Source organism: Anopheles arabiensis, chromosome 3 (assembly GCF_016920715.1).
Source record: "Anopheles arabiensis isolate DONGOLA chromosome 3, AaraD3, whole genome shotgun sequence".
Lineage (NCBI taxonomy): Eukaryota > Metazoa > Arthropoda > Insecta > Diptera > Culicidae > Anopheles > Anopheles arabiensis.
Genome location: NC_053518.1, coordinates 30,350,687 through 30,369,338, shown reverse-complemented (window position 1 = coordinate 30,369,338; position 18,652 = coordinate 30,350,687). Strand labels below are relative to the sequence as shown.

The window sequence follows — 18,652 nt, the reverse complement described above, 5'->3', positions numbered from 1 at the left end:
CTAGGAATGGAGTGGTTGGGAGTACGTTACATTGCTCCCTGGCTTCTGCAAACGGCTACGGGTAAGCAGAGAGAGAGAGGGGGAGTGGAATGATTCGCAAACGAAAAATGTACAACATTGCAATGCGTGCTGGGGCGTTCTGTAATAATCAAAAGAGAAATGAAAAATTAGCTTCATAGAATAAATTTTACCAATCGCGGAAAATAAATTGATAAACATTTGATAATCTTTTCGTTTCAATTCGTACGTATAAGCAAAGATTACACCAAAGGCTGGGGAAAACGGTTCGCTTGAAATAGATATTTATTGCTTTTGTTTTTTCTTATTATTGTTAGTGGTTTTTTTTTTCAAACAAAAAAAAAAGAATAATTTTCAATACACAAAATAAGAATCATACACACAACTGATGAAAAGTACTTTTAAATGTCCAACTGCATAGTTCATTTATGGAATAAATCATAAATTATTTAATGCGATTTGAAAATTGGGTTATTTCTGTCTTTGTAGTAATTTCAAACTTTGGGAATAGTTGCAAATTATTTTCCATTTGAAAGTTGATGGAGAAAACTGTACTGACTTGACATCTGAATTGTCAAAAATAAAAATACGCGTAACTCGAGTGTAGAGGAAAAACAGTACCACATAAACTTTCACACATCAAATAGCATACTTTTAGACGTAAAGGAACGGTGTTGTAGGTATAGTAGTAAAAACTCATAATTGAAATGTTGAGCGTCCAATTTTTGCATAATAACGGAGAGCTTTTTTCAATTGATATTTCCTGTGTATTTTTTTTTAATTTCTACGAATAATACTTCAATTGCTATTGTTCATAGGAACGGTAATTGCTTCCTTAAAACACAATCAAAAACATCTCTCCGAAAGATGAGAAGCAAGAAGCCTTAAAAAGTATTTAAATTTAACATATTTCAATACAACGTGTTAATGCCATTTTCTGTGTATTCAAGCACCATCTTTTCCTTGCAAACCTTCTTAAAGCTTCACCAAAACCTAAAACAAAACGGAGTCACACGAGCGGGACTGTGTAATATTCGAACGAACGCGCTTCGTCTCCTGGTCCCCTGGGCGAATATGGATGGTGAAAATTGTTTTCCAATTTTCACTCCAACCATCCTGCCCCTCGCCACGTAAACCTTGGTGGCAACGGGAGGGGGCAATATTTTATTCAACACAGAATTGCTCAAACCAATCTCCAGCTCGATTCATTTCCGCCGGATGGCGAATAATGGTGAAATCTCATTTTTCATATCGTAAAGGTGAATGCTCGCTGCTAGAGGAAAAGGTCGTACAGGTACAGGTGAACTTGCAAAAGCCTGGGCAGAAGAAAGGAGCAGCAGCAGTGTTGTTTTGCGTTTGTTACAGCTTCCCAGGAACGGGGCGGCTCCAAAAACCCGGCGCCTAAATGTAGGCAACATGGCACGCTTGTAGTTACATGAAATTAATATTCGTACCAGCGCTGTACAGTAATTTCACGCGCCGCAATGTGTGCACAACGCAAAATCCATCCTTCATCTCTGTCTCTCTCAAACACGGGAAAGGGGTGACGTGCAAAGAAATAGGAAGAATACGTGCGCGTGCAGTGTAACGAGCAGCTGGCAGTCACATTCCAAATTTTACGTTGCGTCCGAAACCGCTCAAAATCACTTGCGCGAGCGTTGCATATGCATTCTGCCCGTCGGGGTATTAAAATGGCGCCCTGTGTCCACCGCAATGTGGCCATCATTCGTTCGAGGGGAGGAGGGAAGATGGATGAACTAATCAACCATTCTGCAAAGGCAGAGGAAACTGTTCGCTGCAGCAGCATCGCAAAAAAAGCTTTCCACGAACCGCGTGTGTGGTGCATATGTTTGCTTGCCTACGGTGCGAGGAAGACCTTTTAAGTTTTGGGGCAGGATTTGTGTGCGCACCAGCTGTCGTACGGTTCGTGCAGCAGCGCGAGCAAACAGCACCATGATGGCTCAGTCCACCTCCCCCCCCCCCCAAAAGGCATGATATGTGTCAACAGCTTCGGAAGCTGCAGTTGAAAGGCAGCGCTTCCAAAAATGTCGCTCGGCTTGCTGGCTGCTGGCTCTGGCAGCAAAAAAATCCTATTGGACCGGGATGGACGCTCAAATAGATGGATAGAGGGTAGAGTTGCCTTCACAAAAAAAGAAAAAGGAGAACATAAATGAAAACGCGCAACACAAAAGCTCAAAAATATGCCCAGATGGGTTATGAATCAAAAGCTCGCCGTTGAAAAGTGATAGGACAAAGGATATGAAACCGTCCTTCATGTTCGTTTTCTGGACAAAAAAAGAGCTGATCGAGAGAAAAAAAACCGATCCAGCGCGATGCGTGCACAGCCTTTTCCACTTTAAAACTCATTACCCAGCTGCCACTGGGAGGCCACCTTCCGCTGCCGCCGCGCTTCTGTAAACTGTTATTGTTTCGCTGATGAAATTATGAAACACTAGCGCAAGTAACACGATTATCCTAGTTCCTGCCACTGCTCCAGCAATGTCGCTTTTCTTTTGGATCCGTCGCGCGAACTGCGAAAGAAAAACGTACCACTTTCCATTCCGTGCCCGTTTTTGGTGTAACTCAATGAAACAACTTGCAGCGGCTTGGGAGTACAGCGGCTTCATAGCTTCAGCTTCCCCATTAAACGACACTATTAAAGAATGGACTGCCGAGCGTGGTCCGGGCAGGGAGTGACATCGGGCCCAAGACCTCGTCCGAAGTTCACTGGAAAGTGAGCTGAAACTTTGTAATCAATTTATCTTCTTTAAATTCCACTGCCGCCACTACTTGTGTGAGGCGAAGGGAAGAATTTGTCCACTGACACATACACACACACATACACACACACAAGCGCTCCGAGGAAACATTTTACAAAAAAGGAAAAGTTTCCTTCCTTCGGGGACGACGCTGTGGCGCTGTGCGGTAACTGTCTCGAGGTGGATGGCCTTGGCCGTGCCGTGCTGCAATTAATCTTACATTTCATCTTTTTATCCACCGGTCTTCAGAGACCCACTGGTCCGTTTTCTTCGTTGAACACACACACACACACTAACGTTCCGAACGCTCTTGAAGTCTTGAAAGGTACGGATGATGCTTTCGATGCACCACGCCTTAACACGGTGCCACTGCCACTCGAGCTAACTCCCACAGTGTGGAATTTAAACCACAAAAGCCACCCGCTCCACTCCATACCACGAGCAGAATGGAAATATTCGTTGCAAAAGAATATCGAACAGTGTGCGCTTCTTTCGCAGTGAGCGCTATTCAGCTTAATGCACTTTCCCACCAAACTGCACTGCACTGCGCCGGTGGGAAGTGCAACAGGGACTACCGGCAGGACGATGATATGGAAAGCTTTGCGGTGCTGTGGGAAGGTAATTCGACAGGCTGGAAAGTGGCGGGAAACGGATCACTTGAACCGCTCGCTTCTCGCTAGTCCCACGGGTGCAACCTTTAAAAAAAAAACTCTCACGTTTGAGACGCCTGGCAGGAGTCTGGATGACTAGGCAAAGGATTTTAACGAGACAAGCAGCACCAGCGGGAAGTTGTTAAATGAATTATGAACCACACAAACACAAGCTGTATGTAGTGTGTGGTGTGTGTGGGTTTTTTTTTGTATCGTTGAGTGATTATGCTGTACGCTGTTTGTGAACTGTTAATTTGCCATGCTTTTGACGATTACACACGTTAGAGTAGAGGTTGTTAGTGGCATCAAATAGGATTTGATGTAAATATTTTTAAATAAAAATAAATATTTTGGTAGAGAATATTTTATAATATGTTTTTCCCTTTTTCAAAGAACATAAATGATAAATTTAAAAAATCATAAGGCTATCGAAGAGGGAAAATGCGAAAAAACAAAGCAAGGTTACAGTGCACTGCAATGCTGTTCATACCAGCAGGATATGTTCCCTGACTTATTACAAACGGATTCACAAAAATAAACTACGGAAATAAATTCCTGTCGATATTTCACCAAACAGAATGCCTCAAATATAGCTATTCAATCAAAATTGACTGCTCGCATTGTTCAATACTTCGATGAATGTTTCCATCAATCATAGTCATACAATTCCGGGTACAATTGAATTGTTAAAAACTTCGTTATTATGTTCGTAATTCTCATAATTCATATCAAACAAGCTTCGACACGGTTCGTTTTATTCAACTCAGCTATACGATCGGGAGCACTATCACCATAGGAACACAATGCACCGCAACTTTAGCAACAATATCGAACAGCATCATGGGTACACAGGATCGGTCGAAAAAAGATAATTTCTGTAGTATTATGTTTTGGTATTCATGAAAAAATATGTGTTTTTTTTAAGATATAAGCGTTTCATTTGCTATTAATTGGAATATGCAAACATTTTCCTTCTTGTCACTGAGAAATTTAACATCACTCACATTAAAACATCAGCATCACTGAGAAAAGCATCAGCTTTAGTACTATCACCACAAAGAAGGAGTTATAAAAAATACAGACACACTCATCCAAAAAGGTAAAATAGTGTGACTATTTATCAATTTAATGACAAAGTGTATCAAAACCATACAATTAAAAGGTTAGATAACGTAGAATTTCATTTTTCTGCATTATCATCTCAATAAAACCATCATCAGAGTAGGTTAAATATAATTGTTTCCTCATATTGTTTATGCCAAAGACATGTATTTTCGTTTGCAAATAAATTCACCCTTCCAAATAATTGTGGTAAAACAATGAGCGATTAAAGCTCTAATACCTGTGTAATTGGATATTAGTGAAATTAAATTCACCTTTGCATCGGTAACAAAAAACACACCCCTACTTCTTCAACCACCTTTATTTAATCCTCTTTAAACCGATTCCAAGAAAACACCCCTTCCCTCATTAAAGTTCAACCTATTCAACCGGGACAAAATAACCTTCACCGCCACTGCTTCCGACTCGTTACAGAAGTATCGGTGGGGTTGCGAAATGTACGCGTCACGGTACCGACGGCCGTGCGAAAGGGCGACTCGGCCCACCTGTTCTGCGACTACGAGCTGGAGGACAAGGAGCGGCTCTACTCGATCAAGTGGTACAAGGGCAAGCGCGAGTTCTACCGCTACACGCCGCAGGAAAAACCCTCCATGAAGGTGTTCAGCGCCGTCGACGTGGAGGTAAGGAGCACTTCGAATGGTGCTGCTGTTTGCGCATCAACTTTTTGGTATCGTTTTACAGAATTATTAAGAAGGGCGAAGGGATTTCCAGAAAGTAAGTTCCGGACGACAGCACCGATTCCGATTGGAGTAAGGTAGTGGATGGCTGTAACTACCATTTGCCTTTATTAATTGTTCTTTCAAGCATTCATCGCAAGTGACAATTTTACACCCAGCAAACAAGTAAGGTCGGATGCAAATCGGGTTTGCAAAAGTGTTTATTCTATTGCGTTTCCACGGAAGCATGGCTTTTCGGCGCCGTTATTGTTCCGGGAAGGTGTCCTCTGGCCCTTCGGGAAACTGTTCAAAATTCAACAAACTGTCGCAATGGTCTCGAGAGGTTGTCTCGATGGCAGATTGTACCCTTTTTTTGTTGGTCAGATGAGAGAAACACATGAAACAGGACAGATGGAAATGTAAATGCTTTTAATTTGGGGTTTTCTTCCAGCGAAGAGTGACTGTCGCTCTAAGTGCCGCTCAAGAAATTATTTTAAAAAGTCTAATAATGAATAGAAAGCTCACCATACAGACCGAGCTACACAAAAAAATCCACTTTTGAAGACACAACAACGCAACACACAAAATTGTACGACAGCGGACAGCGCAAGCTTCATGTGGTTCGCCCCGAGAGCCCTCATGAATCCCCTCATGAATTTCTAATGCACTTCGCTCTTGACAAGTCGAATTCGATTCCGACTAAGAAAATGGAAAGCTGACGGACCTGGACGAACGGCAGAAGCCTGGAACGGTATTTCTAATTTCATTTCAATCTTTACCCTCATCCCCCTCCGGCCAGCAACCATCCCGCTCCTTCACGATCGTCGTCCTTCCTCCTCGCATCATAATCATCCATCATGCGGGCTGTCCGGATAACGATCGGACAACGAAACCAATCTGTTCGGTTTCGATCGATTCATCTTGATTGGGAATAATGGGCGTGAGTGCTTCTCGGTGTGCTGACGGGTGCTCGGGCGAAAAGCTTTTCCACCCTCTGCTCTGCCCTTGCCGCACTGAGACGCACCGCTCAAGGGGAAATGGTCGGAATGATGCCTTTATTCCATCTCCTCCTCCATTTGCTCACTCTAGCTTCCTCATCCACCCCATCGTTGGACCTCACATTCATAAAGCTTCCTCCGCCGGGACGGTGGCCACATTATTATGATGCTGAAAGTGTTTTATTTATCAACAGAGGAAAAGCACGGCCACTGGCGAAACCAATAAAATGGGAATGGTTTTTCTTTTTTTTGGTTTTCGGTTTTTGCGTCGCGTTTGGGAAGCATTTGGCCTCCCCATTGGCCCCGGTGCTGTTTCCTGTCGAGCTTACTCCCATCAGATTTCGGACCAAAACTGGTTCTTAAAGGTTGCTTAATGAGTGTGTATGTTTGTTTGGCTTTTGTGTGTGTGCTTGTGTATTGTACATTTTCTATTGCGCTGGTGAAGCTGCCACCATCCACGCGGGCAGCTTTTATTTCTGCCCCATCTGGTCCGGCCGTTCACACAAACGGGTAAGGGAGAAAGGTCCAAAGGTTTCGCGAACACCCGTCCCGTCCCACGTCCTCGTTTTCGATTACTTCCCCCCCACACCCGTGGTTTCTCGTGCTTTGCTCAAGATAAGACAGAAATAATGTCTGTTTTTGTTGCTTTCCAGTCAATAAACAACTGCGATAACGTAGCGACGGCAACGGCACCGGCACGTTTTGTGCGAGGGGCAAAAAGGGGCACGATCAGCGCCGGGAGTCGGTGGGTTTGGCTTTTCCATATCTTTTGCGAGCAGAATGTGAAAAACAAGACAAGAGGCGAGAAAAGAAACAAAAACACAAAAAAGAGAAGAGTTGATGCTGGGAGCCGAGGGTTTTGCGAAGCTTTTGCGACAAATTATTTGCACTGCACTGTACGCGGCTCGAAGCAGAAAGTGGAAGGCAGAAAGGGAAATGCTGCGAAGTGCTCCATGCGCAAAGGTCTGACTAAACCAAAAATTGCAATATTTTGTATGAAAAAAAAACGAAACAATCCCAACCACACCTTGAAAAGAGAGAAGGAGAGCAAAAAAAACCCAGAAAATATTTTACCTCTTTCTGCTTAGGGTTTTGGGATGAAAGATTGGTTCCGCAGCGGGTCAGGTGCCCACACACACACACAGAGGGATGAAGGGATAAGAGGAGAAAGATCGGTCGAGTTGTTTAGAGCAGCCTTAAATTATCTCGTCGATTTATGGCGGTTTGCTGGTTTGTTTTGTTTTCTTTTGCTGCGAATCTTTAAGCGCTTTTCGTACTAGCGGTACGGAATTGGCTGAAATTGATAAGAGATGAAGAAAAACAAGGGCAAGGTTGAAAGTGGAAAGCGTGGTCCACTCAAGGAGCTTTCTTGAATGGGGGTTTTGATGTCTGGCCGAGGCTATTTACTTGGCGGCTTTCTCATGCACGGCCAAAAACCGGACTGATTAAATTTAAACATGCTTTTATATAATTCCCATCATCGTTTAACCTTTGAGTAAGTTAAATTGAACGTAAAACATCATTTCCTTTTCAGCGATCGTTATCGAACGAGAGCAATGTGGTTATAAAGGCGCTCGAAACGAATGTTTCGGGAAAGTACAGCTGCGAGGTGTCGGCCGATGCGCCCTCCTTCCACACCATGATAGTTTCGGGTGACATGGAGGTCATAGGTAAGTAGAATAAAAAGCTTCTAAAACAATTCCTTTAGATTTTTGTTGAATTTTCAAAATACATAATTTGATCGTTGCAACACCTTTGTAGCGCCTAAATGTATGCAAATTGTAAATATATTAACCTGATTACTTTTTTACATATTTAAGCCAATACTGTTTTATCTTATTATCACATAAATAACACCAACGTTATATTTGTTATTAATTTAAACGAACGTCATGTTGCTAAAACGTTACACAAACGTTATAAAATTCCTTTGCATAACTTCAGGCGTTGCACACGTTCTTAAAAATTTTAAGAAAGTAGTAAAAACACATATTATTTAATCGATTGATGTACAGTCAGTCAGAGGAAAGGGATGGAAAATAATCCTCTTTCAATCTTACAATAATCAATGAACATATTTAAAAGGCTCACTGTTACACGACTACGTCACAAAGCGCAATAATCCGTGCGTCGCTAATCATTTAATAAAACATTTCTTGCTTTCTCTTTTTTTCTCTCTTTACCCTTCATCTCAATCGCTGTCAATCGGGGGAATATGCGGCTGTAACAAAAACAAAAAAAAACAACCACACAACATCACCACCCAGAACCCCCGCCGGAAAAACCATCAATAACGGGCCTGCAGAGCCGGTACCGGCCGGGCGACATCCTGCGGGGCAACTGCACCTCGATTAATTCTAAACCGCCGGCAAATCTGACGTGGACGATTAATGACGTACCGGTAAGATTTATTGCGCTTCCCACCCATCCACAGGGGCACGCGGAAAGTGGGGATGGGAGCAAATCACATATTTGCCAACCACCCTGCCCCCGAACCACATGCGGTCTATTGATTTACGGCAAAAACGCATTCATCAACATCGCCGCGAGCGAGCAAGCGGAGAGCTGGACGGATCTGTGTTTTTGGTGTGCGCCATCAAGCGAAAGGGGAAAGCATAGATCGTGGGCTTGGGGGTTTACCACATTTCCAGTGAAGAATTATGCCATAAAAACGTGCCTCTCCTGTACCGCGCAAAAAGGGATACGCGTGTGTTTCGCTGTTGGTTTGGGGGCGAAAGCTCGTGCCACGCCGCGAATCCGTTCATTTCCGGCGAGACGTTTAAATACAATCCGATTTGTACTAATTTACCGCCAAAACGCTCCGGCGCCTGCGTTTCATCGGAAAATCTCCACAGATTAAAGATATATCCTTTTCAATGGCACGTGTTTCATGTTTTATTTTTTTTGCTGCTCCATTTTGTTGTCTCGCCTTCCCTCTTTGGCGCTCTAATTTGTTGGTAAAAAAGCATCATCCCACCGTCGCAAACGCCGCACCGTAAGCCCCGCTGTTCACCACAAAACGCGTGAAGTGATGAAAAGCAAACGATTCAATCGAGAATCATCAGTTTTGCCGCTGGCAACTCTCCATTTCATCCACCCCTTCACACCACCACCACCATCGATGGATGGAAATCGAATTTTTCGTAATTTCATCCATTTCCTACTGCGAGTGTGAAGGAATCGGGACGGGGGCGATTGGTCTCCCTGGGCCCAGCCGATCGAGACGTCAAACACGGTTGCGGTTTGAAGCCACATACCAAAAAAAAAACATCCCATTCGGTGGGGAAATTGAATTTACACTTTCATCTCCCTGCTCCCCCACCGGGGAGGACTTCTGAGTAAACGCACCGTGTTCGTGTAACCATCCGCATGATAGGTGTGCGTGTGTGTGTGGAGACGGTTTTTATTGGTCGCCATCATACACCGTGACGAAGCTTTCATTGCCACACCTCGCCTCCCGGGTTGGATGAGCTCGTTTGAAAAGGCTTTTGTCGAATTTCTTGGGAAAATTGAGTTTCACTCAGTCTGGGTGGCAAATGGAAATGGGTTTCAAAATTTTAAGCTTTTCCAAGTGAAGCTTGTGCTTCATTCGAGTGAATGCGAAAAGGGGGCTCATCCGGTTAAAAGCAACAAACAAGAAATCATATTAATTGATTGAAAGTAAATACTTGATGCTTTTACAACAGTTTGTCTTTTTTTGCATATTTTAATGATTTGAATGAATCTCTTCTCTCTCGCCAGATCATCCCGCAGTACTACAAGCAGTACCGACCGATCAAGGATACGCACACGGGGCTGGAGACCTCCATCCTGGGCATCAATATTCTCGTTGCCCACGCGCACTTCATCAAGGGCAAGCTCAAGGTAATATAGTAAAGCGTAAATCACACAACATTGTGGGAAAGCTTATTTCGTTGTATACCAATGAAGCCGGAAAAGTTGCAAGCAAAATCACTATTTAATTTGTTTTTCCTGTTGGTGCGGTGTATAACAAAAAAGTCCATCGTTTTCTGTACTCACTTCCAGCTGCACTAAAGTCTGTACAAAAGATTCTCTTCTGCAAAAAAGAAAGTCTTGGCTGAAGATTGTAATTAATATTTAGCACTTGTGTTAATCATGCTGAAAAAAAAACCCTCCCGGGGAGGAAAGGATGGCAAGAAACGGGGAAAGAAAACGGGAAAAAGGTAAATTATAGAGATAGAGAGCGAAGGAAAAGAAGAAAAAGAAAAACACCGCCCGAAAGGTACAAAAGATCCCATCCGGGTGGATCGCCGGAAGACAAATCTTTTCCGGTAAAGCTGGGATCGGCAGCACAGGTGACGTTGGCGGTGCAACTGCTTGCAAAGCGAAAAAAACTTGATGGAAAACGCCGCACGCCGTCAGGGTCAGGCGTTGCAGAATGTTATCATTATGTTTCGCCGGTGACAATCAAACCGCCTCGGCAAAGCGAAGAAAGGGGTGGTTGACAGAGAGGAACAGCTTCCGCGTCCACCATTAGAGGTTACATGGGTCGGTTCCTTTCCGCTGAGACAGCGGGCACTATCTGTGTTTTTTTTTTCTATCTTTTCCATCGGTTGGTTTAATTCTTAAAAGACAAACACTTTGAGTTTTAGCCCGAAGAGTCGAGCGAAACGAAGAGAAAAAGAAGAACACACACATATACAGAGTAAAACACACAAATCATTGCCAAACAGATGAATAGAAAACGTAGACTTGTGAGAGGGTTGAACCGAGACCAGGAAACGAGAAAGTAGGAGTAAAAAAAACAGCTCCCTCAATGCGAGCAGAACGAATGCTGTTAATTAAAAGTTTAATTGATTCAAACAACGGGTACATCCGTAACCGGAAGCTTGCCCGTTTGCACTTGCAGGGCGGGGTGCAAGGGTGAAGCAAATTTCCTTCCGGTACGCTTTTTCTTCTACGAAACCCGGGGCGCACACTCGGGGGACCTTTGCAACACTGGCTTTCCGCCTCGACCAGACCCCTTTGCACCTTGTTTGGTAAGATTGCTAAAGGATTGGATTTTTAGCACAAGTGCAACGGAACACCGGAAACTGGCATCTGCTATGGAGCTGCTGCTTCCTGCTGATCGGCAATTGCTTCTTTGTTATCATTATGCTGCTGCTCGGTACAAGCGTACAGCTACAATCGGTGCTGAAACGGACACACACAGTCGGGAAAAATAGACAAAACCCGTTTATTTGCACCGAGTTTTCTCTCTCTCTAGTGTATATTTCTTTTCCAATTCCAATGCCTCTCCTTTTCGGGGTACTCCAGCCCAAAACAAACGAGCACAATTATTTAACAATTACTTCTGTCCCCCACCCCTCCTTCCGGTGTTTATTTTTGCAGCTCAAATGCCAAGCGACAATACACCGGATCTATGACGAGAGCAGCGAATGGTACGTGGAGGAGGACCGGCCGAGGATACTGGCGACCGGCTCGTCCAGCGGCCACAATCTCAACCAAATCTATCAGCACACCGTGTACGATGGTGATCAGCCCGATCAGAGCGACATGTACTTAACGGTGAACGGATACAAAGGTAAGAATACTGGAGCGGAGGAGCCTGTTATGTAGCGCCTGGTTGCATACTTTCAGGCGAGCGCTGTTTTTGCAATGCGGGGATTATATTTTCTCTTTCTGTTTGTTTGCCGAATTGGACAGATTGGTAAAGTGAGAGTCCTTTGAAAATGAGGGCACTAATTGGCATGTTCGATCCATAAATGTGTTATTTTGTTTTAGTACCGGCAATTAGAGTTCATTTTTAATTTGCCTGCAGAAGTCTACAGTTGTTTTTTTATTCACTGTACCAGAGGAGTTCTCAAAAGTAGCTATTGGGGACAGCACTACCCCAATAGGGATGTGAAAGCGAGGAGCAAGAGTTGAGGCTTGTTGAGGTCTCAACCTGGTAGAAAAACAAACCAGCGGAAAAAGAGCTGAAGCTTGTAGAGGCTTCAGCCTGGAGGAAGACCGATTTTCTTTCCTTGAACACGAGAAATGGGTACCAAACGGGATTGGCTTTCTGGTGGCGTTTATTCCTTCAGCACGTCTGCCTGCTTTAAAAGTTCAAAACCAACAACAACGCCTATCTGCGTTGGCGAACCCTCCGGCCTCAATTAATGTTTGGGCGCGAACAATAGCAACGCAGAAATGTCAATAACAACCAGTACTTCAATGTTTACATTGATAATTCACTAAACTATTACATTTTTCCTATGAAATACATACGATGTAAATAACTACAAGCACACTTTCATACTTGATAAGGAGCAAACCAACGAATGGAAGAGATTATTAGCTTTAGAAATATAAAAGTAAACCATCTCTGTATTATTAAACTATAATCGGCCACAAACAAGCATTGCGAATTTTACAATAAATATATGTAACCTTACATAGGATCTCTTGAGCGGCTGAGGTCAGTTTTAATACAATGTTGTTAAGATTTCAAAAATATCTCAGTGCCTTCCTACATAGATAAATTTAAGTTGGCAAATGAGGATACAGAAACCGATTTCCATGCAATGCTTTATCAGGATTAATTGAGATAGTGTCTACAAACTTGAACTGCAAAAGTGTGTAATATAAAGCTTCAATAAAGCCAGTGATATCAATGTATAAAAGCCAAAAATATTAAAATACCAAAGAAGAAATTAGGATAAAAAAGCTAAATGAAACTCAAACTGCTCCCTTTCTTCATGATCTGACCTTTACTGGTAACTAAATTCAATCCAATCATAATCCGTAATAATTAGCGCCTGAAAGTATGCAAATCTTAATTTTTAATTGCTTTTTTAGGGTTATTTTAGTCATGGTAGCTACGTTTTAATGATGAAATTGTTTTCTTTTATATATTTTCCTTTAATATTTCTGCGTTGAATGACAATCATGAACATCTTCACATGGTTTTATTGTTTTTCATATCGTCATTACTTGCCTCAGCATAAAAAGGAGTTCCCTCTTCTTTTATCACACCCTACTGCCTGCACAACTCTCCTTCCCGTACATGCTCTTTGTTCTTTGCATCAGATCCACTCCGGTTGGCCCTCAAAGCGCAACGATTTGTCGCTCTTTCTTAGACAAAAACCCACACATGAATGGTTGCTAATGCCCGTATGCTCAACGTGCTATCACTCGCTGCCCGGGTGCCGCTCGATTAGAGCTTGTAAAACACATCCAATCGAAAGCGATAGTAAGCCCGCCGGGCACGAAGCTCGGATGCTCCGTGTTTTGCCGTATCTGCATTTTATCGCCTCATAAATTCAACCACAGAAGTATGTTAATACAAAACCCCAAACCCCATCGCAGCCACGTACAGCAACGCTCCAGGGCGGCTCTTCACACACAGCTAATGGTGGGGTAGTGTGTAAAGTTTCAGGGACCCAGTTTGAAGTAAGCATTGCGTTCACCAACGCCACCAGTGGGATTGCATCAAACCGAGCTGAATGTGCGCAACGGGTCTGTCCTTCTTGAGTCACCCCGTAACTACATCCATCTTTGCAGCCCCGGCAGCCGGCGGCCGTTGGCTCTGGCCAGAAAAGCTCTGGCAAAATTTGGCACATCCCGTTTATCCCCGCCCGAGTGTGTGCCCGCAGGGAAAGTGCATACACTGAGTGCCGAATTTGTGGGCACTTCCCTGCGTTACAAACCACACGCCATGGCACGGAACGGAGGTCCACTTCCGTCTGCCGGTAGCCGCCTGAGCGAAAGATATTAAATATAAATCATTACCGGAAATGGATGCCGAATGGTTGTCCTAGTGCTACTGCTGCTGCTGCTCAGTCGTGCGTGGTTTTGGGGCGCACAATGTACCCAGTGCCACTTACCGCGCTGGAAGGGTTTTCTGAGGTTTTACCAGCTTCCTGGGCATGGGATGCGAAATCTTACGCCAAACAAACGTGTACATGTTTGGAGCAAATCGTGGCTGGTTTAGGGCGGTGGACATTTTGGAGCGAATGTGTGAAAAATGGTCACAATAATTCATGTTTCCGTACTTGCTCCGGTCGACCATCCGAAAGTGGCGAAAGCGAGTTTGCTCGGGTACAGTGGCTTGCAAGTGTGTACGCTTTTACCGGCTCTCGATGATGCATTACCGCGTGCTTGCAGATCGTTTCCGGCCGAGCGAGTTAAGAAGATGAGTGGGACAATTTGTGGCTGTTTTTTACGGTTCAGATCAAGACTTGCTCAGAAAATAACGGTGGCAAACTTTGTGGCTTAAACCTGTTTGGCGTCATTTAACGGAGAAGTTTAGAAATGTATTCGCTATAAAATTATTGAAGAGCAGTGCGTTTTGAACAATCCAACCTTCTGTACCAAAACCAGGATCTGTTTTATAATCGAAATTCAATCGGAATTAACTATATGTCCATAAAAGGAGTCAGAATCAATTCCATGATAAGTATTGCCATAGGATAAGGATCAGTGCCACCACTGTCATGGATTCAGAATAGGTTCTAAGAACCAATGGGGCTTCAAGATGAATTCCTGGACCGTCTACTGGGTTCGTGATCTGTTCCAAGATTTACATGGACTCAGGATCAATTCTTCGACCTTCAAGGGGTTTGGGATCAGTTCTAGGTCCTGTCCAAATTTGTAATGTGTGCAGGACCTTTTTGGGGTCGGATTCAGCTCCAGAACTAGGATGAGTACAGGGAAATCTTCAGAATAGGATTGGAAACAGATCCATAATTGTTACAGTATTGAAACCAGTCCAAGAACTGTTTTGAGTTCTAGATCTGTTTCAAGAAGAGAGAGAGTTCGGGAACATGGTAGAAGTCGGATCAGTCCCAAGAATGGTATAGATTAGGAAACAATTAAGTATTTCAACAAGTCGTGGACAGGTATAGGTTTCATGACCCGCACATTGTTGCGACTGTTCTGGCATAGGACTGTAATCCAATCATGTTTTAAAGTTCCTGCTCTAACTAGTACAAGTTCACAAGCAGATCTTCATTGATTAGCAAATTGTATGAGTTCGGCGAAAAAGTTTGTGAGTATTCTAAAACTATTTTGAATCCAAACGTTCATGGTACGTTTGTCTACCTTTTGCATAAAATTGATTGAAAGTCTTTCAGATACCGATGATACTTTGGAAGGCAAAGAGCATTTAGTTCAATTCTTCATTGAATACTTCCTAAGAAGCCCGTCCTCATATTCTTCCACGCCGTATCTCAAAAAAGCTGCTAAACAAACTTGGTCCAAATATTCCGTCCAGCAATCATTTTTCGATCGCTTGAATATCTTTCCAATTTCGTCCGGTTTTCTCCCTCTACCAATCCAGCGCCTAGCCACAAAATTTTCCTATTCCCTGACCGTCAAAAACCATCCCTTGCACTGCGTTACGGCATGGAAACAAAGCCGAGTTGAGAGCTAGGGAAACAAACTCCGATGGTGCGGGTTTCAGATGATATAACCCCTTTTTCCTTCCGGAATTTAGGAAGGAAACCATTCGGTTTGGCTGAAAGTGCTCTCCCTTTATTTCCTTGCCTCCACCCCGAACCGGAAAGCCAGTACTCCCGGTTGCAGGAAATTTAAGCCTAGTAGCTACCCATCTCCCCAACTGCCTTCGAATTGTGCTCCAATCCTACTCAGGGTGCAGGATACCCATCCTTCCCCTTTGCAAAAAGAACTAATAAACCTTTCCCAGCAGTAACCGAAAGCTGCAGTTCCGAAACTCATTCAACCAGTGCGCCCCCAATCACACACACACACATACCAACCACCGTTTTTCTTACAAATTTTCACTGCCTGACTGGGTTGCTTTGCACGGGCGCTTCCGATCAGACTGGTGCCTGGTGAGGCATCTTTTCCGCAAAGCTTCGGTGGAAAATTATACCATTCATGCGCTAGCCACTACTGACCGACATCTCAACAGCTGAATTCTATCCCTAGAATGATATTTGACCAGCCCGTAACGAGGTGGAAGAGGCGGGGGGGGGGGGGGGCGAAGAAGCAGCCCTCGCACCAACCGGTTCCGGATGACGGAAATACACATTTCGAAGGGTAGAGTTGGCCAGTTTTATGGATCATAACTTTGGCCACAAACGAACCCCATTCGTTGTGCAGTTTCTTCGTGCCGACCAAATCTCAAGACAAGTGGGTAGAGGGTCGGGCAAAGGGTTCAGTGTAATGTCTTGAGGGAGTATCTTTGAAGTTCATTGCAAAGGGGCGGCGAGTCTCGGTGTAATCAAATAAATGAAGCAGGAAAAACATTGTTTGCTGGAGTATTTATGATTTGAATTTCCGGTTCGAGCAGGCTTTCAAAAGCGGACGGAAAGATCGGGTATGAGGCTCCTCTATTCATGTTTGGTATGGTATTTTGTGTAGTCTGTTGATTAGAAGTAAATCTTGAGATTGGTATGGAGTATATCATGACATCCAGCTCGGTATTCAGTCTGTGTATTTGATTTATTTATTTTCTCTACATTCCTTTGTTCTGGATCGAAGATATTATTATTTTTCAATTGAACCCTACTAATGCAATTTCGTTTCCCTTTTTTTTTAGCGGACAAATCACCTACATCGTCCTCCTCCGCCACGAAGCAGGTCGGAGCGTACGTGAAGGTGGGCTGGATTGCGTTCTACGTCTGTACGATCTGCACCGTGCTGCTGTACTCGCTGCGCGTCGGCATCTCCTGACTGTACAACCTGAAGGAAGTGATTAAGATATAAGCTGGCACACGCGTGTGCAAAGTTCAAAACAGCTCAGAAATGGCATAGAAAATCACGCAAAAGTCTCATTATTGCGAGAGCGTACTAAAAACAACTCCTCGGAAGGTAGAGGCTGCAACGCAAACGAACGAATAATGCCTTGACGGATGAAAGATTTCAACAATGGAAGCGTGCACACTGCACACAGTTGGACAGCCTGTAAGGTGAAGCTTGCAGGACAGTGACGCCGAAAAATGCCGCTTTTTAGATGTACAATGTAGTAGTAATGTGTTACAGTTGTTAATTAGATTGTTTTAAAACTTTGTGTTGTGTTTTGTTTTGCAAGTGTTTCGTACGGTTTTTGTTCGGAGGTAGTTGAGAGTGGGCAAAGGAAGTAAACAATCCCTGTAAATAAGATAGACCATAAGTAGTTCAATTGATAAGTGTACACCATAGTGGTAAGGTAAGATAGGTGGCCATTTTTAAGACAAACAAGTAAGCAAACCATTTGCTGTAACAATAGACATAACACGCGCATGAGACAACTATTTTGTTAGGGAAAACGAAATAGAATAACAAAAACTACAAACATGTTGAAATCAAAAAGGCAAAACAGTGAAAGAATCGTAAACCGTAAAACATAAACTGTAAATACATCTAAAAAAAACTCAATCAAAACTGCACTTTGGAGATGAGGATGCCTGGAAATAGGCACAAAGTAAATAAAGTAAACTAAGCGGCAACACGGTTTCGATCGTGCAGATTTTGTATTGGTAAATGTGCGAACACACAAAAACAATCTGAAGCGTTGCGGTGGGATGCCGCCAGGATGCCAATTTAAAACAATAAAATTCGTATGTTAAAAATAGGTTGTAATGGGTTGCTGATGTTTGTTTTTTTGTGTGTATTGACTATCGTTGCTCTTGAAGGTAAGGGATGGAAAAGAGCTGTGATGGATATTTGTATGGTCCATGGTTGGTTAATATTGGTTATTGATTTTGAAAATGGCTGTTTTTGTGTTGTGTTAAGTTTCACGTTGAAAACAAACAGAGTTTTGTATTTGTGTTTATTTTGGGTATGTGATTTGGATATGCAGGTGTATTGAAAATCTGTATTGTTTCTATACACATTATTCGGCAAAATGTCTGCCATATTTATCTTTCTCGTTTACTGTATCGTTTCGACAATTTCATAGTTATTCTTATTAATAATGATATATTCTGTTCTTTTTATCTTTTTTTATTACTGTTTTATGTGTGCGCTGTCGGGAGGAAGCTTTGAGAATTGGTTGGTAACATTCTCATAGTTTCTAGTTCTAGTACATTTCTAGTTAATTTTAAATTATTGTCATGACAAAAATCTTTCATCTTTTCAAAATGAACAAAGAAACTAAGTTGAATAATGATATAAAATTACTATGTGCTACTATTTTTAGTTGATTCAGCTCAGTTCACATTTTAGTAGGATGTATTTTCAAAAATAAATAAAGGTTTCCACCACAAAAATTGAAATTTTCGTTGAAATATGATCCATTTGTTGTTATCGTTGAATTGGTGTACATTATGAGAGAAATGCAAATAAATTATAAAAAAAAAACAATTATCAGAATCAACAATTTTGAAAAATGTCTCGAGCATCAAAAGTATAATGAAATAGGCCTTAATTATATCAACACTTTTTAACTAGCTGCCAGTCTGTCGGGAAGCAGTCTTTCTATTTTTATTCATCGGAAAAGTAATTTTACTAATTAAGCTTGACGTCCAAGTTTGAAACAATCAACATGCGTTTGTCACTTA

At 42.8% G+C, this 18,652-nt stretch overlaps 1 protein-coding gene across 6 annotated transcripts in view; it reads left to right on the top strand.

The window, feature by feature from the left end:
* LOC120903039 overlaps positions 1 to 17,724 on the top strand; it is a 45,590-nt gene extending 27,866 nt beyond the window's left edge. For all 6 annotated transcript variants that reach the window (XM_040312226.1, XM_040312225.1, XM_040312224.1 and 3 more), the window contains 6 exons: positions 4,964 to 5,169; positions 7,738 to 7,873; positions 8,471 to 8,604; positions 9,945 to 10,067; positions 11,556 to 11,748; positions 16,711 to 17,724. In XM_040312226.1, coding sequence (XP_040168160.1) covers positions 4,964 to 5,169; positions 7,738 to 7,873; positions 8,471 to 8,604; positions 9,945 to 10,067; positions 11,556 to 11,748; positions 16,711 to 16,844 — 926 coding nt within the window. In that variant the 3' untranslated portion in view covers positions 16,845 to 17,724. The remainder of the gene's footprint in view (positions 1 to 4,963; positions 5,170 to 7,737; positions 7,874 to 8,470; positions 8,605 to 9,944; positions 10,068 to 11,555; positions 11,749 to 16,710) is intronic.
* Positions 17,725 to 18,652: the final 928 nt, after the last annotated feature.